The sequence below is a fragment of the Mytilus californianus genome, unplaced genomic scaffold (assembly GCF_021869535.1).
Source record: "Mytilus californianus isolate M0D057914Y unplaced genomic scaffold, xbMytCali1.0.p SCAF_9, whole genome shotgun sequence".
NCBI lineage: Eukaryota > Metazoa > Mollusca > Bivalvia > Mytilida > Mytilidae > Mytilus > Mytilus californianus.
In genome coordinates, this window is record NW_026262745.1 from 35,367,816 (window position 1) to 35,390,834 (window position 23,019).

A 23,019-nucleotide genomic window follows, 5' to 3' on the forward strand; every position below is an offset into this window, starting at 1 on the left:
TTTTAAGGCCCTGCTTAGGCTAGTAGGGGGTATTATGTTTTTGTCTGTCGATAAATACATCCTTTAGTCCTGTATATGGCTAAAGTTTTGTTTTAAGGATATTAAACTTGTAGTTTGCGGTTGTATGAGATTGGAACTTAGTACAAATGTTCATTATGATGTAAACTTTTATAAATATATGCCAATTCAGGGTTTTGACCCAGATTTCGTGGTTCACAGAACATGGAAATGTGACAGTGCAAGAAGGGCGTGGTGTGCTATGATCACACATTCTTGTTTTTATAAGACCGCAAAAAAATGACGTCGGCGTCATCGTCGCGTCCGAAAACACATTGGTTTTCGCACTCTAACTTTAGTTTAAATGAATGGATCTCTATGAAATTTTACCATAAGGTTCAATATTACAAAAGGAAGGTTGGGATTGATTTTAAGGGTTATGGTACCAACAGTTAAGGAATTAGGGGCCAAAAATAAGCATTTTTGTAACTTCCAGACATAACTTGTGTGTTAGTGTATGGATCTCTCTGACATTGTACCACAAGGTTCCATATCACAAAGGTAATGCTGGGATTGATTTTGGGGGTAATTGCCTCCAAATGTTAGGAATTAGGGGCCAAAAAAGGGGCAAAAAACAAGCATTTTTCTAGTTTCATGACAATAACTTGTGTGTAAGTGTATGGATCTTTATGAAATTGTACTACAAGGTTCCATATCACAAAGGGAAAGCTGGAATTGAGTTTGGGGGTAATTGCCTCATAATTTTAGGAATAAGGGGCCAAAAATAAGCATTTTTCTAGTTTGCAGACAATAACTTGTGTTCAAGTGTATGGATCTCTCTGAAATCGTACTGCAAGGTACCATACCACAAAGGGAAGGCTGGGATTGATTTTGGGGGTAATTGCCCTAAATGTATAGGAATTTGGGGCCAAAAAGGGGCCAAAAAACAAGCATTTTTCTAGTTTCCAGACAATAACTTGTGTCCAAGTGTATAGATCTCTCTGAAATTGTACTGCAAGGTACCATACCATAAAGGGAAGTCTGGGATTGAGTTTGGGGGTGATGAATCATAAGGGGGTTAAAAATATTTGGGGGGCGGGGGGGGGGGGGGGGGGGAGGGGTTTCCTTTTTTTCTTTCAAATTTTCCATTTTAAATTTGTTATTTCTGATTTATATATAAAAGCAAATAATAATGATATGGTTTGAATAGGTAAATTAAAAATTTTAAAGTTCTTAGACCACATTCATTCTGTGTCAGAAACCTATGCTGTGTCAAATATTTAATCACAATCCAAATTCAGTGCTGTATCAAGCTTGAATGTTGTGTCCATACTTGCCCCAACTGTTCAGGGTTCGACCTCTGCGGTCGTATCAAGCTGCGCCCAGCGGAGCATTTTATTTGTGTGTGCCAGACTGCAAGAGAGGTCTAGTATATACAGCTAGGTCATGTATAGTATCATTTTATCTTGTTAATTCTCTTTACTTGGGAAACAGTCATATAAATTATCTTGCCTTAATTGGTTTATCTGAAGCTATCTTGTAATCCAAGAAAAATGTAATTCTACAAATAGACAAAAATATACAAAAATTTCTTTCCAGGTACATGTAGTTGATTTTAGAAATCTTAAAAAAAAAAAAAAATAAGATCCAGTGATCCTTATTCTTTATTTGTACTTTGTTTATTTCAGTTCCGATTCCTGAACAAATTACTTCTAGTCCATGGAGCCTGGAGCTATTCTAGACTGTGTAAACTTATATTATACTCATTTTACAAAAATATATGTCTCTATGTTATTGAGGTGAGTTCTATTAGCCTAGATGCAGAACTGTAGTAATTGATTATTTTGTGTTCTGTATAGATAACTAAGAACCTTAAAAACTATGCAATTTCACAGTCACATGATAAAAATGTATTTGCTGGTCCAAACACTTGTACTAATGACCCTGAAATATAGTCCAGCCAAGGAATTTAAAAGCAAGAGTCACTTAAAAGCTGATGATGCAGAACCATATTTTCAGAATTTAAGGAAATTAAAAAAAATATGCAATAAACATGGAAATAACTAAATAAAAATGGTAAATAATTTAGTTCTGTTAATACAACTGTGACATCAGAAATATCGTCAATGGTAGCATGCTCATCTTGAGTGGGGGAGTTGAATGATTTCATTATTGGCTTGGTCAAAGAAACGACTTTGAAGATGGAATTTGTTGGTAGGCATAAAGCATTTGGGAGTAAGAGCAAAGGCAGAAACATTCAGAATCTTAGTACCAGTAAAGTGTTTGGCTTGGCAGACATGATTTCATGCACACTTGAAAGCTTGCTCATGAAAAATGGCTAAGCGTGTTATTTATTAAAAAGCAGGGTTCTAGCTTGTATACTGTAACACTGATAATATCAGAATATCGTTTTTTGAAAGATTACCCACTTTGCAATAAAACATGCATAAATGCATCCATTGTAAAAAAAAATAATGAAATAAGTGAGCTGTATTGAATTAGTGAATCTGATATATGAACTGCCTTGTGTTTCAGCTTTGGTTTACATTTGAAGCAGGTTGTTCAGGACAGGTTATATTTGAGAAATGGAGTTTAAGTTTTTACAATGTGGTATGGCATCAGTTCCTGCTTACATACTGCCTGGGATTTATTGTTATTTTGTTATGTTTCATTGTTACCGTTCTTCATCCTGTTATAAATATTTCATTAAATTTTTTGAAATTGAATGATTTTTATTTTGAAAAAAAGTTTTTATATAGAGAAAACTAAAAATTCCTGAAATTGGAGAATTTACGATTCTTACGTCAGAAAATGGGAATACATGGAAAGAATGATAACAATGAAACTATTTTACATACTTATTATGTTTATTGAATGTGAAAACTTTTTTTTATTATTGTCTACTAGACTTTTTACTTCACTGGCAAAACACTCAATAAGTGTATTTTGTCTGACAATAAAAGAAAGACATAAAAGATGCATTTTAAGTCGTTATAAAATATTCCAGACTTGACTTTGAAATGGTTATGATTGACAGTATGAAAACAAAGACTTTAGAGTTCAGTAAAGATCACTTTTGAATATAAAAAAAGAGTTTTCACATTTATATTTTTTTTATTTTTTTGCTTTTGAATTTTGCTATTGACACAAAGTCAGCATTTTATTAATGATACTCAAATTTCTATGTTACATCCAAAGAGATGATTGATTGAATTTTGTATTATTTACTGCTTGTATGCTTCTGGTACATAAAAGAAATGATAGCTTGAACATTGTGATATGTATACTGCTTGTTTGTGCACGAAAATGAAAAAATCACATTTCACAGCAAATATCTCCTACCAGAAAGTGTTAAAAGTATAATTGATTAATTACTACAATGTAAATTAGTGATGTTAAATTTGAAATGTTCCATGCCATATCAGTTTGTTTTTATAATTATAAGGTAAACCCTTTGACTGACATTCATGAAGTTTATTTGTTCACCATGATCTGATTTGGTTAACTACCACTATGTTTGCTCAAATTATTTAAGAATAGAATGCTTCTTTTTGTAAATTTATAAATGTGGGCACGGTCAACGCTTTTACAACCACTAAAAGAAGCATTCAATACTTATAAATAAATTTTTTTGCTAGGATCATGAAAACACGATTTCTAACAAGTTTTTCTTTTATTTACCTGTGCACTTTATTGTGGAAGCTCGTGTCATCATGAATGTTATATTTCATTTTGAAATGAAGGCTAATTTCAGAATGACGCGAGATTGCTGTTAGCCAATCAAAATTATAATGAAATATATATGTAATGTAATTATAAAGTAATGGAATGCTGACTTTGTGTACATTATTATATTGATCATGATAGAATGTTACCATGTTATGATTTGGAACCTGGTTTTATGAATGATTATGCTTTTGATCCCTCCCACAGTTTTGGTTTGCCATTTCTAATGGATTCTCAGGACAAATTTTATTTGAGAAGTGGACCATTGGGTTTTATAATGTGGTATGTATAGACATTTGTAATTATTATTTTACTGGTAGAAGTGGGATTTTGTATGTATATCTAGTTACAAGTAGAATTTGTCCATCACAATAAGTTATTATTATTCAAATGAAAGGTGCCATAAAAACAACAGTGTATATGGTGTGATTATGCAGCAAAGCAGTAAACATCTTCCTAGACTATATTTCTTTGTTTCTTGAATGGTCAGGTAATTTTCAAACTAAAAATTAGAGAAAAAAACACAAAAAAATTGCCAAATTTATGAAAAACTCTGAATAAGAGATTTTAAGGATGCTTTGTCAAAGTTTACAAAATATAGCTAACACATGCTGTTTTTTTAGGAGTAGCAGTCAAGTTTATGAAAACTAGAAATGAGTAGGCCTGGATTTCATTATATTAACTCTTACTGTGAGGTTTCCTATAAAATTTTACACACTACTTTATTGTTAAGTGTTTACTTAATATAAATCATTCTTCCTGTTAAGTCAGCGGTAAAATTTTAAACACTTATTTGTCAATATATTATTATCATTGTTTCATTTGTATCTCTTAGCTATTCACTGCTGCACCACCGTTAGCTATAGGTCTGTTTGACAGAATATGTAGTTCTGAAAGCATGATGAAGTTTCCAGCACTATATAAAGCCTCACAGCAAGCAGAACTCTTCAATGTGAAGGTATGTATAGAAAAATATTGTAGTTTTATCAAAATTGTGTGCCTATATTTTTTCCTAAATGAAAAAAAAATGGCGCAGTAAGGTTTTACTACATTAGATCAGGCAATAGATTTTGGTTGGTTAGTTATTTTAATCTTCTTCTTCTTTCGGTTTTCAGTAGTCCTTCAATATCTGAAGATTATATACTGTTTTGCGCTCCGTGGCCTATATATATATTTACAAAAACACAAAAATAATTGAAAATGAATTTGGAGTGCGTAAGAATTTTAAATTGTGATTAAAACTATGTACATAGGCTAATAATGAGTTAAATGAATTTGTGGAGAACAGTTGGTGTTAGCTGTTCTCTGAAAGTGTCGACTGTGGTTACAGCGACTGTGTGGACTGGTAGTTAATTCCACTGAGTAATGGTGTACGGAAAAAATGAAAATTTATATGTATCTTTTTTAGTAGAAATGTGTCTGAAAGTGAAACTATGGTTTTTGCGGGTTCTACTGTCTGATGGTATGAGAATAGCAGATGGGATTGCTACGATTTGATGTACTATTTTGTAGAACATTATCAATCTTGTGCGTAGTCTTCTTTCTTGTAGCGTGGGCCAGTTTAGTGAGTTTATCATGTCTGTAGGACTACTGATGTTATGGTACCTGTTACAGACATATCTGGCAGCTCGTCTTTGGACCATCTCAATTTTAGAGGTTTGTTCAGCTGTGTGAGGGTCCCATACTGAACATGAATATTCAAGCTTAGGACGAACTAGTGCCAGATATGCCTGGGTTTTGATGTTCTGACATGATGTTTTTAAATTTCTTTTTAAGAAGCCCAAAGATTTGTTTCCATTAGCTATGATGTTGTCTGTATGTTTTGACCATTTTGACCAAACAATAAAAAAAAAAAAATTCTCTATTACTATTGTTTGGAGTTATTTTTGACAGAAATTATGGTATTCCTGAAGTGACTTTTGTGATATTGTACAGTTTGGTATGATCCAAAATGATGATGTTCATAAATTGCATTTCAATCTAAATATGCTACATCTGCATTCCACTTTCTCCCCCTTTTATAAATCTATCATTTGTAAATCTCCTGTACTGTATTGATTTGAGTCCTTAGCCCATGTATGAATATCATGATTTATATTTTGTATGCTTTTCAGGTGTTCTGGATGTGGATCCTTAATTCTATATTTCATTCTATTTTATTATTTTGGCTACCTGTCTTATCTTTAAAACATGGTAAGTTCTTTTCACTGTATTTACTAATCAATGAACAAAACTCAAAAAGTTGATGTAAAACAATATACAAGCACTATTTACTGCTGTTTCTAAAATTAAAGTAGTTTGTGTTAGTTATATTCAAAAAGATTGTACACTTTATTGGTAAAGTATGCTAAAACAAGGATTACTTAAATATTGGTTAGAATTGTGCAAGAGGAGCTTAAATAAGTGATAAATTCAGCATCTACAAATATGTACAAATAAATTTGTTTATAGGGGTAAATTCAGTAAAAAATCTTCCATTAACTTCAATGTAAACCTATTTCTTGAACTAAATTTAGACCTGCTTTACCTTTAGAAGTCAGAAGCTTTCATATATCATTCATCAGAGTACAAACATAGCCCCATCTTTTGCAACTATAAAAACATAGGGTCATGATGCATTTTTGGGCCATTCACATGGCTTTGTTTACAAACACTGTAGATTAGCACTAAATTCCTACACTGAACCATTACTTTTCAACCCTTTAGTTAAAAAAATTAAGTTCATCAACACTAATTTTTTTATTTTTTTAAACCCTAGTTTTGATCCATCTATCAAAAAATATTTATTACAAACATTATCTACCAATCAGTAGAGGGTAGGACCTCAGTGTTATACAGAAAGCTCTCCTCCAAATGGGCAGTACTTAATGACATTAATTTATTTACTGAATTTACTCCTATATGCATTTTAACTCCACATTTTACAATTATATGAAACTAATTCAAGAAATTGTTCATTATACTTTATGTCATACATTTAAACTTCCACTTTTTACAATTAAATGAAACTAAAATATTATTCAACAAGTTGTCTATCATGCTTCATGTTTTAAATTTCAGATGTAGCCTTTTCAGATGGGAAAGTAGGAGATTATTTATTTTTAGGAAATTTTGTATATACTGTAAGTAAAAATATGTAATTTTGTATATACTGTAAGTAAAAATATGTAATTTTGTATATACTGTAAGTAAAAATATGTAGCGCCAATATACATTGTAACTGGATCAAATTTGGTTTTGGTTATCTCTATTTCATGATATGTTTTAAAACATAAATCTTAAATATTTAACAATTTTTTTGTGAAATTCTTGTTATGTGTACTACCATTTTCATACAGCTAGTTATTAAGGAAAACATCATTTGTGGACTAGGAAAACTTTTTAACATTTACAAATGAAATTGGATGAGCAGAGCAAATAAATTTTTGGAAAAATCTTATATTTATTCTCTGTCGTTTTTTTTGTGTGAGAACTTTGTTGTTTAAAACCTAGCCTGGCAGAAAGCAATTAAAATTAGTACTTAAATATGAATATCAGTGTGATAGTCATTGTTTCTCATTATTTAATACATTTCTATTTCAGTATGTAGTAGTAACTGTATGTTTAAAAGCAGGATTAGAAACCAGTGCTTGGACCTGGGTAAGTTTATAAAGAATGTGTCTTATACTGATCACAAATAATTCAAATAGTATTTGTTCTAAATTGCAAGATGAAAAATCAGGTAGGTGTTCTATATAGATTCTTCTACCACATCCAGTGTTAGAATACAATTTCTCTAATTTTTTTTGCAATTTAACCCTTTCTGGACCTATTATTTAAAAAAAAATAATCAATGTGTATTTGCCAATATCTCAATAGATGATTGGCTAAGTTAAATGGTTATGACCTTTATCAGATTTCTGGATGAATCGAATGTGCTGACACTCAGATAGGTGTTAGAGAAATTGACATCTTTATATTCTTATGACCTAGAAATCTGGAATGTGGAAGGCACTCAAAGGGGATTTTTGTTTATCAAAAATGACAATTCATTTGAAAATCATTAGATGAACAGATTCTTGCATAGTTACTCATGGAGCATTGGATTTATCCAATCTCGATAGTTAAAGTAGATTATTTAACTACCTCAAATGAATAAATCAGATAATCCACTGGTACCAATGCAAGAATATTCTATACATATTACACCACTTGAAATGGCTAGATTTTACATTAACGCAAGTTGTAATCAGTACATGTATTTTAAAATAAAACTGAATTGAAGGGTGAAATAGTGTATTTCACTGGTGGTATTTTCTCTCTAAATATTTAAATGAAACATTGGCAAACATTGACATTCTTTAAGGAATGACTGTAATATTTTTTCTGTCTATGAAGAAATAACATCAAAAATGTGGTGCACACTGAATAACCCGCTACGCAGGTTATTTTAAAGTGTGCACCACATTTTTTATGTTATTTCGAATAGACAGAAAAAATATTACAGTTATTATAATTTAATTCTAAATTCCATTTTAAACCGTAGTAAACCATGAAAAAACGTTGATGACGTCACGGTCACATGACAAAATTATGTCTATGAGCTGATAAACAAAGCAACGTCAGCCAATCAGAAGATGCGTTACATCCAAAATTAAATTATTTCCTGGTAAGCTTAAAAAACAAATTTCTTTTCACTCCATGACAATAAAAAATCTGAGAATTCAATTGTGAAGAAATTTTGCATCATAGTTTGATATGAACAAATGAAAATGTATGAACAAGTGAACCACAAGTTATAAAAAAACTATACTAACATATCAGTCCAGTAACAGTTAGAGATATGTAATTACACTTTTTTGCATGATTGTGGATAAATAAAAAACAACATTGCTAAAGATTCCAGTGCAATCACTAATATAGCCCATATTTCTTTTATTTCAGTTAACACATTTAGCCACTTGGGGAAGTATAGCCAGCTGGTTTTTATTCCTCATTGTATATAGCCATGTATATAAAGTAGTAAATCTGGCCCCAGAAATGTTGGGAATGGTGAGTAGCATAAAATCAAAAATGTATACGCTATTTGCTTGGATGTATTAGATGTATAAATGATACCATATATAGATATAGGAAGATGTGGTATGAGTGCCAATGAGATAACTCTCTATCCAAGTTACAATTTATAAAAGTAAACCATTATAGGTCAAGTTACGGCCTTCAACACAGAGCATTGGCTCTCACTGAACAGCAAGCTATAAAGGGCCCCAAAAAATTACTAGTGTAAAACCAATCCAACGGAAAAACCAACGGTCTAATCTATATAAAAAAAACGAGAAACACGTATGAACTACATAAACAGACGACAACTACTGTAATCAGATTCCTGACTTAGGACAGGTGCAAACATTTGCAGCAGGATTAAATGTTTTAATGGTACCAAACCTTCTCCCTTTTCTGAAACAATAGTATAACATCACAACATAGAAAAACACACTATAAAATATCAATTGGAAGGCTTAACTCAATCAAAAAGCGTAAATTAACACACGATGAACGAATAAATTTGACCTGTGACACCTGAATGCAAATACACAGTTAATAAAAAATTACAAGGGATAAATAATTAAAGTCAAAAGTAAATAATCAGGTTTAAACACAGTTAAAGTATGATATCACTGTGAAATTTCAAACAATTTTTACCATATCCATTTATAATGGGGTCAATTCTGTTGCCTTTTATTTAGAGAATGCTAAATTTTCTGCTTATTGAAGAATCTTTTCATACTCCCTTTTGGTTTAACTAAAGGTGAACAGTTGCAATTCAAAATTTATAACTAATATACCCTTTTTTACCATTGTTATTCTTAATTTCCTATTCCCCTTCTGGTTAATCCTAATGCAGGAAATATTAGTTTTCTTGGATATAAAGCAAAGAACATTCAATAAATCAATTAATCACTGGTCCAGAGAACTAGCTTCTGGTCAGTGAGTTGTGAATTTACATATGACAACGGCCATTTTACAACAAATTAAAGAAATGTACCAAAGAAAAAACAGTCAGATAAATTGTACACAGTAAAACCATAGTAAAACTTCTCTAGACAAAAGTTTTTCAGATTAAACATATCTGTATAATATACTTCTTGTGTTAAATATTTGGCTAAGTTCTATTTTAGGCCACTGTAATATAAACGCAGTACACCTTTGTATTTTAATTGTATTTTAGGGGTCACATGTTTTAGGATGTTCCATATTTTGGATGGGACTTTTCCTTATACCATTTACATGTTTAATCAGAGATATTGCTTGGAAAGCGTGAGTACTTTTTTTGTTTACTTTATTTGAAAAAAAAATCTTGTCAGCTTTATTAAGAAGAAGAATTCTCTGTAATTATATTGACTTTCTTTGAGCATGATGAGTACTTTGATAGTTCCTGGTATGATATATAGAAATTCTTCTCTTGCTATATATTCGGTATAAATGTTTTTAGTTTAGTTGGTGCTATGGTGTAAGGACATACATGTTTTAGCTGACAATATTTTTTTTCTTCTTGAAGTTCTATTGACTTCCTAAAGTACATATCAATTATCAATAAAGATATTTAAAGAAATGTTATTTTATTGCAATAGATTGATATTTTGCCACAATTTTTTAAGTTTTGATTCAAATTTGCAAAACCCGAAGTGTAAATGAATCAGCATTTTTTCCAGTTACTCTGAATTATATTTATTTACAAAGATGACGTAACTTTACAGATTAAAAAGAACTACACACAAGACATTAAAGGAGGAGGTTCAGGAGAAAGAAAAGTTACATGAAGATCCCACTCCTATAGTACTTAAACTGACTAAGAGAAGGTAGGAAAGATCCCACTCCTATAGTACTTAAACTGACTAAGAGAAGGTAGGTAGATCCCACTCCTATAGTACTAAAACTGACTAAGAGAAGGTAGGTAGATCCCACTGTAATATACAAAGATCCCACTCCTATAGTACTTAAACTGACTAAGAGAAGGTAGGTAGATCCAACTCCTATAGTACTTAAACTGACAAAGAAAAGGTAGGAAGATCCCACTCCTATAGTACTTAAACTGACTAAAAGAAGGTAGGAAGATCCCACTCCTATAGTACTTAAACTGACTAAGAGAAGGTAGGTAGATCCAACTCCTATAGTACTTAAATTGACAAAGAAAAGGTAGGAAGATCCCACTCCTATAGTACTTAAACTGACTAAGAGAAGGTAGGAAGATCCCACTCCTATAGTACTTAAACTGACTAAGAGAGGGTAGGTGGATCCCACTGTAATAAACAAAGATCCCACTCCTATAGTACTTAAACTGACTAAGAGAAGGTAGGTAGACCCCACTGTAATATACAAAGATCCCACTCCTATAGTACTTAAGCTGACTAAGAGAGGGTAGGAAGATCCCACTCCTATAGTACTTAAACTGACTAAGAGAAGGTAGGAAGATCCCACTCCTATAGTACTTAAACTGACTAAGAGAAGGTAGGAAGATCCCACTCCTATAGTACTTAAACTGACTAAGAGAAGGTAGGTAGATCCTACTGTAATATACAAAGATCCCACTCGTATAGTACTTAAACTGACTAAGAGAAGGTAGGTAGACCCCACTGTAATATACAAAGATCCCACTCCTATAGTACTTAAGCTGACTAAGAGAAGGTAGGAAGATCCCACTCCTATAGTACTTAAACTGACTAAGAGAAGGTAGGAAGATCCCACTCCTATAGTACTTAAACTGACTAAGAGAAGGTAGGTAGATCCAACTCCTATAGTACTTAAATTGACAAAGAAAAGGTAGGAAGATCCCACTCCTATAGTACTTAAACTGACTAAGAGAGGGTAGGTGGATCCCACTGTAATATACAAAAATCCCACTTCTATAGTACTTAAACTGACTAAGAGAAGGTAGATGGATCCCATTGCAATATACAAAGATCCCACTCCTATAGTACTTAAACTGACTAAGAGAAGGTAGGAAGATCCCACTGAAATATGTAAACTGACTAAGAGAAGGTAGGTAGATACCACTGTAATATGTAAACTGACTAAGAGAAGGTAGGTAGATCCCACTGTAATATACAAGGATCCCACTTCTTAAGTACTTAAACTGACTAAGAGAAGGTAGGTAGATCCCACTGTAATACACAAAGATCCCACTCCTATAGTACTAAAACTGACTAAGAGAAGGTTGGTAGATCCCACTTTAATAAACAAAGATCCCACTCCTATAGTACTTAAACTGACTAAGAGAAGGTAGGTAGACCCCACTGTAATATACAAAGATCCCACTCCTATAGTACTTAAGCTGACTAAGAGAGGGTAGGAAGATCCCACTCCTATAGTACTTAAACTGACTAAGAGAAGGTAGGAAGATCCCACTCCTATAGTACTTAAACTGACTAAGAGAAGGTAGGAAGATCCCACTCCTATAGTACTTAAACTGACTAAGAGAAGGTAGGTAGATCCTACTGTAATATACAAAGATCCCACTCGTATAGTACTTAAACTGACTAAGAGAAGGTAGGTAGACCCCACTGTAATATACAAAGATCCCACTCCTATAGTACTTAAGCTGACTAAGAGAAGGTAGGAAGATCCCACTCCTATAGTACTTAAACTGACTAAGAGAAGGTAGGAAGATCCCACTCCTATAGTACTTAAACTGACTAAGAGAAGGTAGGTAGATCCAACTCCTATAGTACTTAAATTGACAAAGAAAAGGTAGGAAGATCCCACTCCTATAGTACTTAAACTGACTAAGAGAGGGTAGGTGGATCCCACTGTAATAAACAAAGATCCCACTCCTATAGTACTTAAACTGACTAAGAGAAGGTAGGTGGATCCCACTGTAATATACAAAAATCCCACTTCTATAGTACTTAAACTGACTAAGAGAAGGTAGATGGATCCCATTGCAATATACAAAGATCCCACTCCTATAGTACTTAAACTGACTAAGAGAAGGTAGGAAGATCCCACTGAAATATGTAAACTGACTAAGAGAAGGTAGGTAGATCCCACTGTAATATGTAAACTGACTAAGAGAAGGTAGGTAGATCCCACTGTAATATACAAGGATCCCACTTCTTAAGTACTTAAACTGACTAAGAGAAGGTAGGTAGATCCCACTGTAATACACAAAGATCCCACTCCTATAGTACTAAAACTGACTAAGAGAAGGTTGGTAGATCCCACTTTAATACACAAAGAGCCCACTCCTATAGTACTTAAACTGACTAAGAGAAGGTAGGTAGATCCCACTGTAATATACAAAGATCCCACTCCTACAGTACTTAAAATGACTAAGAGAAGGTAGGTAGATCCCACTGTAATACAAAACTTAATTAAGAAAATATTACCATGGTATCTTAGTCATATTTATTTATAAAAAAATTTTGACACCATATACCTTAATCATGTTTTTACAAATTTAAGATCATGTATGGTCCTTTTTAAAATTTGGCCTGATTGCTTTGAACTCTTTGTATATTTATTTTCGTAGTACAGAATTGACTCCATTGGAAGTTCATGACAATTTTTTTTTTTTTACTGAGAAAAGGTACTTCAGATATTTTCACTATTGTCATTACAAAAATGAATTAGTGGTATAATGTTATCAAGATATATAAAAGCATCAATTATTTACATGTAACTTCCAGTAATACAAATACATCTGTATACACAAGATACTATTCAAAAGAGAGGTCTTGCAAGCTGAGTAGTGTAGACAGATGTTGATACAGTTCTCTTCAATTATTTCCCTGATTATGGAAGGGGTTTGAAGTTTGCCACTGCTCTTGAAAAAAGATAATATGATAGAGTTGATCAGTTACAAACTGCTATTGTATGAATGTAGTAAGATGCTCTATCAAATCACCAGGACATTCTAAAAGGAAGACATCTCTTTTTAGTATAATAAATAGGAATTATTGATAGAGAAATACAAATGTGAGAAATCTTTATCAATACATTATCATTACACTTAGAAACTACTTTGAAATTGTTTACAGGTAAATATATGGTCTTATTTGTCCATATTTTGAAAAATTTATGCAGGTCAAAAATTTATTAAATATATTTTTACAGATTAACAGAAACAGCAAGATTGCTACGCAATGTATTCACTCGGTCACCAAGCAGGATGACAACAGGACCTGACCAGCCTCGTAAGTTACCTTGGTTATTAAAGCTTTCTTTTTTAACCTGAAATAATTAGTTTGTGTAATTATTGCATACCTAACATGTATTATACTAATATGATAAATTTGTGTCTTCTTTCTCTTTTGCTTTTGTTAGCTGATCAGAACATGAAGTACTATTTTAAGAAATTTTTAGTTGCAAAAAAAAACCTAACATATTTCAATATGAACTGCCAACAAATATCTTTGCACACAGGATTTACTCTTGCCAGTTTTCATGAATGTTTAAAGACATGATTATCATTCTCTATCAATTTTACACATAGCCGATCCAGTTGTAAGATACTCCATTAGGGGGATAACTAGGAGGTGTAAGTAGGCTTAACATGCTACAGTCCACTCAAAAGGCACTATGTAATGGTTTGATATTATCTACATTCTCTATTAATTTCACACATAGCCGATCAAGTTGTAAGATACTCCATTAGGGGGATAACTAGGAGGTGTAAGTAGGCTTAACATACTACAGTCCACTCATAAGGCACTATGTAATGGTTTGATATTATCTACATTCTCTATTAATTTCACACATAGCCGATCAAGTTGTAAGATACTCCATTAAGGGGATAACTAGGAGGTGTAAGTAGGCTTAACATACTACAGTCCACTCATAAGGCACTATGTAATGGTTTGATATTATCTACATTCTCTATTAATTTCACACATAGCCGATCCAGTTGTAAGATACTCCATTAAGGGGATAACTAGGAGGTGTAAGTAGGCTTAACATACTACAGTCCACTCATAAGGCACTATGTAATGGTTTGATATTATCTACTGTGTGTCCCAAGTAACTCAAAAAATCAGTTTGGGCTAAAAATAACATTAGGTATGCAGCTGCATTTAAGAGAATTGTTATAATTCAAAAGAAGTTAGCACTTGTATGATGCTTACATCATTAGCTTTTTTTCTCTTCGAAAGCAACAGTATTCAAATGTTGAGGACGAAATTAGTGCTTTTTAAGTGGATGATATTTATGACTTGGAAAGAGGAAAAGGCATAGTACAAATATTTACTTCTGTTCTCTGCTACTACTGGAATTAATATGAAAAAAATGCTTTTGAGGCAACATGGAACACACAGTAGTTACATGTTTCACTTTATACTTCACTTCGGGAAATATCTCATTAAATATATTTTTTGTGTGTTTATATATTGCAATTTGTAAAGAATTGAACACAGATGGGTTGGGTTGTATCACATAACAAAGTTAGATAGAAAATAAGTTTTTTGTCCTCTGTTTAAGTAGCATTTCCTGTGTTGACAGGCAATAAAGTCTCACCGACACACGAATTAAGTTCCGTTTGAGGTCAGTTTTATTTTGTTGTCCTTTGTTTGATTTTGTTGTGTTTTACCCATTACAGAAAACTTTTAACAAAGTGGAAAATGATGATAAACTTGTGATGAGTAGGAATTTTTCTGTGATCTCTATTTAACTGTTATTCTTTAATTTTAATTTTATTTTTAAATTTTAGTTTTTTTACAAGTTTATTTCTATCAAGATACTACTGAAAGTTTGAACAATTTTTTAACAATCCAAAATAGATTTTTATTGCCACCTACGTTTGTTCGTTCGTTCGTTCGTTCGTTCGTTCGTCTGTTCGTTCGTCTGTCTGTCCCACTTCAGGTTAAAGTTTTTGATCAAGGTAGTTTTTGATGAAGTTGAAGTCCAATCAACTTGAAACTTAGTACACATGTGTCCTATGATATGATCTTTCTAATTTTAATGCCAAATTAGAATTTTGACCCCAATTTCACAGTCCACTGAACATAGAAAATGATAGTGCGAGTAGGGCATCTGTGTACTATGGACACATTCTTGTTTTTAATCTTTATTATAAAGGATGGTCAAGTGTTGATAAGGGGAATTGATCATAATATTAAATAATGATACAAACATTTATCTAGTTTCATTTTATTATTGCTGTAGGATAGTACTAGTTTTGATTACAGAATTTTCAAATAAAATTATTTGAAGACATTTATTTTAATTTTTTATGCATGTTTTATCATATTAAAGTTTGTGTGAGTGATTTAAGTTTGTGATGTATGCCAAAAAAATGTTTTTATATTTAGTTTTTATGTGCATTATTTTTATTTTGATAATTTTCATACAGCACCCTCACCTACACCATCACGTAAGTTGTCATAGTAACAAGCCCTGCCTGCAACATGGTCCTATATTTTAACATTGAAATACTTAATTGCATGTTAGAATTTGCATGTTTTATGGGGTTTATTATTTAGATATAGCACAGTACAATTTACAATTAAAAGATGGTTTCAAGGTCAAAAGAATTAGATAAGAAACTGTTGCAACATTGACATATATACAGAAGAACCCACATATTACAATTTTATTGATTTAAAGACTGCAAAATGTTATACAGATGAACATGCAACAATCTACCAGCACTAGCAATTCCTTCCATATCAATTTTCATTACAAAATCCCAATCAATCAAACAAACATACACGTTGCTTTCAGCAAGCATAGATATAAACTCTAGTAAGTTAGTAACCAGATTTGATAATACATATAGTAAGCTTGTCATTTTATGCACTATAATCATAGCAAAACAAATATGTGCTTTCTTTCAATGCATTTGATATGTATTGACTGTAGGAGGTTTTTAAATGATAATATATGATCCAAAGAAGCCCTAGTTTTTTTGTTGTATGTTTTAGTTTTTATTTTGTTGGTGCTTTTTTTAAGATGCAGGGTGGGGGATGATTTGACTGCATCAAGTCAAAATTATCTTTGTAAGAAACCTTACCTTATACAGGTACCTTCCCTTCTTTAAAATTAGAGATAGATGTATGATGAAACAACTGTTTACCCAGTGTAAAATTAAATGATTTCCAGTATGCATTTACCATTTACCCATGGTTGGATTAGTATTGTTCAATCTTTGAATTTTTGTGTAGTGTTTTTGGACTGTTGCTTGTTTATTTGTCTTTTAATGCCTTGAAAACAATGCTTTCCAGTCTGTTAGTTTGTCTGTCTGTTAGTCAACCTGTTCCCCTATATTATGTCTCCTATCAGGTTAAATTTTTTGGTGTTTTTGGTTTAAGGTAGTTTACTTTGAATTTGTGTCATCTACTAGAATTTAAAAAAATATATGCCAATTTAGCATTTTGACTGAAATTGAAATGTGAAAGTTCCAGCAGAGCATGGTGTCCTATGAACACAATATTTGTGTTTGGTTTGGCCATATTGTGGTTAGTCTTATTGGTGATTGTTTGGCCATATTGTGGTTAGTCTTATTGGTGATTGTTTGGCCATATTGTTGTTAGTCTTATTGGTGATTGTTTGGCCATATTGTTGTTAGTCTTATTGGTGATTGTTTGGCCATATTGTGGTTAGTCTTATTGGTGATTGTTTGGCCATATTGTGGTTAGTCTTATTGGTGATTGTTTGGCCATATTGTGGTTAGTCTTATTGGTGATTGTTTGGCCATATTGTGGTTAGTCTTATTGGTGATTGTTTGGCCATATTGTGGTTAGTCTTATTGATGATTGTTTGGCCATATTGTGGTTAGTCTTATTGGTGATTGTTTGGCCATATTGTGGTTAGTCTTATTGGTGATTGTTTGGCCCCTTGATATCTCCTTCCCTTTTTGAACTTTCAGCTGTTCTTTTAGGTCAAGGTTTTGAATCCTTGTAAAAAGTCTTTTCGTTTATTGGCTTTTCATTGTAATAATTACAACAGGGGTTATTTATCTAATAGACATATACAATTCTATGTTTATGTTTAATAAATTGTTACTGGTATTAGAATCTATAATGTTGTGAAATTTCTTGTAGGAAATATGAAAGTAGTATACCTACTGGCAGTGAAACTTTCATAAGTTCAGATATAAATAGACAAACATGGGGGATTTTAATAAGTCAGAATCACATTAACTTATCGATAGGGAAAGCATCTCCTGAAAGGCATTATTCACCTGCATATGATTCTTATGGCATACCTGTATTTAGTGGTAAATGTCAATGGCAAGTACATGACATAGAAATTTGTTGTAAAGTCATATTGACAATTAGTAATATATGAGAGTCCTGGCAGACTTAAAATGTCTCTAGCAGGTTTAGAAACAAATAGATTTAAATCATCCATCAGTTTCAATTTCATCAATTAGATTTAGATATATGAAGGAGACCTACTTTTTGCTGCGGTATCCTTGATTTCATGTTTACCTAGGTATATGAGATAGACAAATACTCATTGAAAAAAAAAGATTATTGAAAGGGAACTGTCAGTGTATGTGTAATTAGATATTGGTTGATGTTTTTTGCATCTCTGTATAGTATTCCGAAAGCCTGATTGTTCAAAGATCTTATTGTTTGAAGGGCTTAAATGAAGATAAACTGGATAAAATTTCATCCATAGTATGATCACAAGAGTCTCCCACTGATATTGTGTCATTATGTCATTGGGTTCTTGTCTCATTGACATATACCCCATTTCTCCTTTAAATCACATTTACAGAAAACAAAAACCTTAATTTTTTTTACAAATTATAAGATTGAAAGATGCCTCTATAAAATGAAAAAGTAACTCCTGGTAAATGTAACGTTGATACGTAGAAAAAAATTACTAACATATTTCCTCCGCCTTAAGTATTGATGTTTTACTCAGGAGATGTTACAGTCCAGTTGATTCGTGGTAAGATGAAAGTGTATGCATGTATTTCTATATTTGAAATTCTTAACCAATCTTAAAATTTCTGCCAAAAATGAAGTGTTGACTATGATATAACCTTAGTTTTTTCAGGATACCAACCAAGATATATTCCTTTATGCATTAACTTAATGTTACAGAAATTCTTCATGCTCAATAGCTACTCTTTACTGATAAAATCAAAGATGTAGGAAAATTGTGTATTTAACAAAGCAGAGAGGAAAACACTTTTTTTCAAAGCTGTACAATGTCAAACCTTTTTATAATTTAACTTTGTTTAAATTTGTTATAAAAACAGAATGTCATTTATCATTTGTGTTTTTGTTTCGACTGAACAAATAAAATTTTTTACATAAAAAACATTTGAAATTCAAAGTACAAAAAAAAATTTAAGTAAACATGTGTTATAGGATTTTAATTAAACCTTGCACACTAATAGATTAATTGGGTAAGTGTCCTTTCAAACAAATGCTAGAAGGTCACCATTCACAGTAGGTGCTTATTGAGCTGCATAGACTTACACATAAAGAACTCATGCATTCAGTCCATTTGGCTGATCTAAATATATTTGTTGAGCATATATAGCTGAAGATGATGATGATGAATTGGTGTTTAATGTCCAGTGGCAAATATTACATGCATATCAGGACAAGAACATGTTAATGTTATATTGATATGAACCCAGACTGACACCTTGAGTGGGATTTTTAATGTGCTACTTCACAAGGTAACAGTCCACAGGAAGACATGTTGCCCTATCCTCATACATTATTTTGACTCCAAGACAACAGGTATTTGCTCTCTCCTAAATGCTGCGAGCTTAGCAAATAACTTTTTTCAATAGTTTGGTTTGACAAGGCCGAGGATGGAACCCATGAGCTCCCACACTTTAGGTGAGAACGCTAACTTGAGTCCATTGGAGGGGGTTATATGGTTCAAGAGTATATGATATAAACATTCACCTGTTATGTTAGCTGGAGAATAATTACAATATTATTAATTAACACAAAACACATATAATGAATGAAGTTTCTGCCTTATTTTGACTTCAAAAAAAGTATTTAGTGCTTGTGCACATGAAAAATAAGTTTTCATTCAAAGCGTTGCAGTTTCACATCTTGTTGCATGAAATGAGCCTCTTTGAAGGAACTTAGAATGCTCTTTTCTTTTATGGATGAATTGTTCCAGAATACTCTTGACATACTTTATAAGTAAATTTCAGTGCTATTATATGTATACTCATTCTTAAAAACTATGGTACAGCTATCAGATTTTATGACCCAAGACTGTTGATGCATGGATACTTCTTCATGCATGTCAACTGGAAAATTTATCATTACTAACTTTAATCGTATATTTATTACAGCATATGCTATTTATATGTTAACCAGTTTTTTTGGCAACTGGTTCAAATTAATTTTATCAATAGCTGCTTAAAAAATTATAAGGGACTGAAATAATTATTCCTCAGGTGAAATGACTAGATTGAGTATTTTTTACTTCATCTGTGTTTCTATGAAGTTGGTATTATAGAGTAAATGCAGCCAAATGTAAATTTTTTCAGCTTTTTTTACATACATTCTATACATTTCATAAGTTTTTAAATGATTGTGTTTCTGGTTAAACGCTACATACATCCTTTTTGTCTCGCCTTGATGGAGTTAAAAAGTGAGACAGAGGTATGCTGATTTTGTCGGTGGCGGTGGCAGCAGCCCCGTCAACAATGCATTAGTTTGTGATTAGGTCAGTTTATAGAGAACCACTAGTGGTAGGTCAAAGATATTTGGTATGCAGTTGTATTAGCACTGGTACATCTCATTTCCATGGAGATTGTTTGGCCCCGCCCCCTCCATCATGGTCTTTTTGACTATGAAACTCTTGCTTAGTTTACATGTATTAGCTTGTGATTAGGTCTGTTTCTGGGGAACCACTAGTGGTAGGTTAATGATATTTGGTATGCAGATGTATTAGCATTGACACATCTCATTTCCATGAAGATTATTTGATCCTGCCCCTCAGTCATGGTCTATTGACTTTGAAACTTTTGCTTAGTTTACATGTATTAGTTTGTGATTAGGTCAGTTTATTGGGAACCACTAGTGGTAGGTCAATGATATTTGGTATGCAGTTGTATTAGCATTGGCACATCTCATTTCCATGGAGATGGTTTGGCCCTGTACCTTCAGTAATGGTTATATTGGGTATAAGAGTGTATCTCTATTAAATTCAGTGTAAGAAATACAAGTTTAAGGCAGTAGTAAAATAATTCAATCATTAAACTTAAGTTTTTCTGTTTCAATCCATATGTAGACATATTCGTTTTTTACTCATAAATGGCTTTTCAGGGCAAATATATAATAGCTGACATATTACTTAACTTGTGATAATGATAATAATACAGGTGTCTAATGGGGTTACTGATACATATGTTAAATGATATCAAGGAAATCATGTATTTTTTTTCTTTCTTTCAGATGGTTATGCTTTTTCACAAGAAGAACATGGAGTAATGGGACAGGTCAGTTGACTTACATACAAACCAATATTATATGATATAAAATATGATATTCTTTTAGTAGTTCTGGTAAAATATTGTGTATATAAAATCTACAAATTGTTTATGCTTCACTAAATCTGAGTCTGCATTCACTAGAATATAAATTACAAAATAAATGGAAGTCAGGTTTCAAAAAGAGTGTAGACTCTGAAATATGAGCGAGATAAAAGCCGTGAAGCAGGAGTATTGGTAAATGATTTTTCAAACTAAATATTCTATACCAAAGTGTATTTTGTAAAGAAAAAATCAAATTGATAGAGAGAAATTTTAACGATTCAACAATTTCTGTTAAAATTTTTATCAAATATTCTGACCAGAAGTGTACAATAAAATTATAGTTTTATGTAGACTATATAAGGAAAACAAAGTTACCAATGTTTTTGTTCCATGACTATAACCTATTTTATTTCTGTAAATAAGGGATAATTTGAAATCAAATCATTTGAATATTCATTTAGTGCAGTGTGTATATTTTTTTCATAGAAACCTCAAGGTGGTGCAATATTTAGTAAATATTCTTCTTGGAATGGAATCTCAATGGTATTTTTTTGTAAGATTAAATTTTAAAAAAAATCAAACTATTACAGTTTTTGGTTTCAGCTGAGACTACTATAACTATGTGTTATAGTAGTCTCAGGTTTCAGCAATAAGAGCATCTAGTTGAAAAAATGCCTCTTGATATCATCCATTGCAGGGCATTGTCTTCATATATCTCTTCAAATATTTTATTCTAATTTCAGGCTGAATTGATCAGATATTATGACAGTTCTAAAGAAAAACCAGAAGGATTGTGATCTACAGTCACATCACTCTACAGAACTCCAGTATTGTATAATATGCTGTTGTATCACTCCACAGAGCTAGCTCTGTAAGAACTATGTAAAGTTCAGTAAATTCAGCATGGTGGATATGTTACTATTAAAGAGAAAATAGGAGTACATCAAAAAATTATACAATGGCATTTTTATCTTTATTGTTAATTATTTTTAATATTATTGATTTTGCTTACTCTTTTTGAAACTTTTATTTAATGCAAATAGTTAGAATTCCAACTTCATATTCAGATAATTGATAAAGATAAATTTATTAGAAATTATTCGGATCAAGCATAATAACTGATGCTATAAATGATTTAAGGCTATAACTTTTAGCATACATAATCAGATAATTGTAAAATGAATTATATTCCTAAGATCAATATCATCTTCATTCAATCACTTTCTTTCAATCTTAAATTTTTCTCATCTTTTTAATGACAGTATTATCTCCCATCTTCATTTTGAATTAAACATTTAAATCAGTTGACTCATTGAAATACAGGTTAAGTAAGTTTAACTAAGTCCATGTATTGTTCCACAGTTATGCCCCTATGAAATAGTCAAAATTTTCTCAAACTCATATTGTTTACAATTCTTTGTTACAGTTAAGAAATTGTTTCCTTTAGAACCAGTAATGACTTTTCCATTCTCTGTTTTCAATTGGCCTGTTTCATTCTAAATTAAAACCCTTGAAATTTGTATGAATTTGAATATCCTGATCATTCTTTTAATAATTGGTAACATTTGCTTTTTCTAGCAATTTGTTTCACATTAGTTAATTATTCTTCATAGTTTCATAATCATTCACACATACAATCTTTTCATCCTCATAGACACTTATTTGGCAGTATTTAATTTTGCAAGGATGATTTATTGTTTTAATTGTGGTGCATAGTTATTTTTTTTATAATTTTTGTTACACATATTTTTTAGTTTATTAAAGTATATTTATCTTTGCTGTTTTAGACTGAATATCAGTACATAATGTAAGGCAGTTATATCTGAGATTGGAAATCCTGTAATAGAAAATTAATA

At 31.7% G+C, this 23,019-nt stretch overlaps 1 protein-coding gene across 2 annotated transcripts in view; it reads left to right on the forward strand.

The window, feature by feature from the left end:
• LOC127715629 (probable phospholipid-transporting ATPase IA) overlaps positions 1 to 22,310 on the forward strand; it is a 76,211-nt gene extending 53,901 nt beyond the window's left edge. For both annotated transcript variants that reach the window (XM_052221732.1, XM_052221733.1), the window contains 14 exons: positions 1,686 to 1,796; positions 3,931 to 4,005; positions 4,559 to 4,681; positions 5,838 to 5,916; positions 6,784 to 6,845; positions 7,306 to 7,362; positions 8,647 to 8,754; positions 9,932 to 10,020; positions 10,461 to 10,562; positions 13,816 to 13,895; positions 16,046 to 16,066; positions 18,568 to 18,594; positions 21,084 to 21,127; positions 21,907 to 22,310. In XM_052221732.1, the coding sequence (XP_052077692.1) occupies positions 1,686 to 1,796; positions 3,931 to 4,005; positions 4,559 to 4,681; positions 5,838 to 5,916; positions 6,784 to 6,845; positions 7,306 to 7,362; positions 8,647 to 8,754; positions 9,932 to 10,020; positions 10,461 to 10,562; positions 13,816 to 13,895; positions 16,046 to 16,066; positions 18,568 to 18,594; positions 21,084 to 21,127; positions 21,907 to 21,960 (1,032 nt within the window). In that variant the 3' untranslated portion in view covers positions 21,961 to 22,310. The remainder of the gene's footprint in view (positions 1 to 1,685; positions 1,797 to 3,930; positions 4,006 to 4,558; positions 4,682 to 5,837; positions 5,917 to 6,783; positions 6,846 to 7,305; positions 7,363 to 8,646; positions 8,755 to 9,931; positions 10,021 to 10,460; positions 10,563 to 13,815; positions 13,896 to 16,045; positions 16,067 to 18,567; positions 18,595 to 21,083; positions 21,128 to 21,906) is intronic.
• Positions 22,311 to 23,019: the final 709 nt, after the last annotated feature.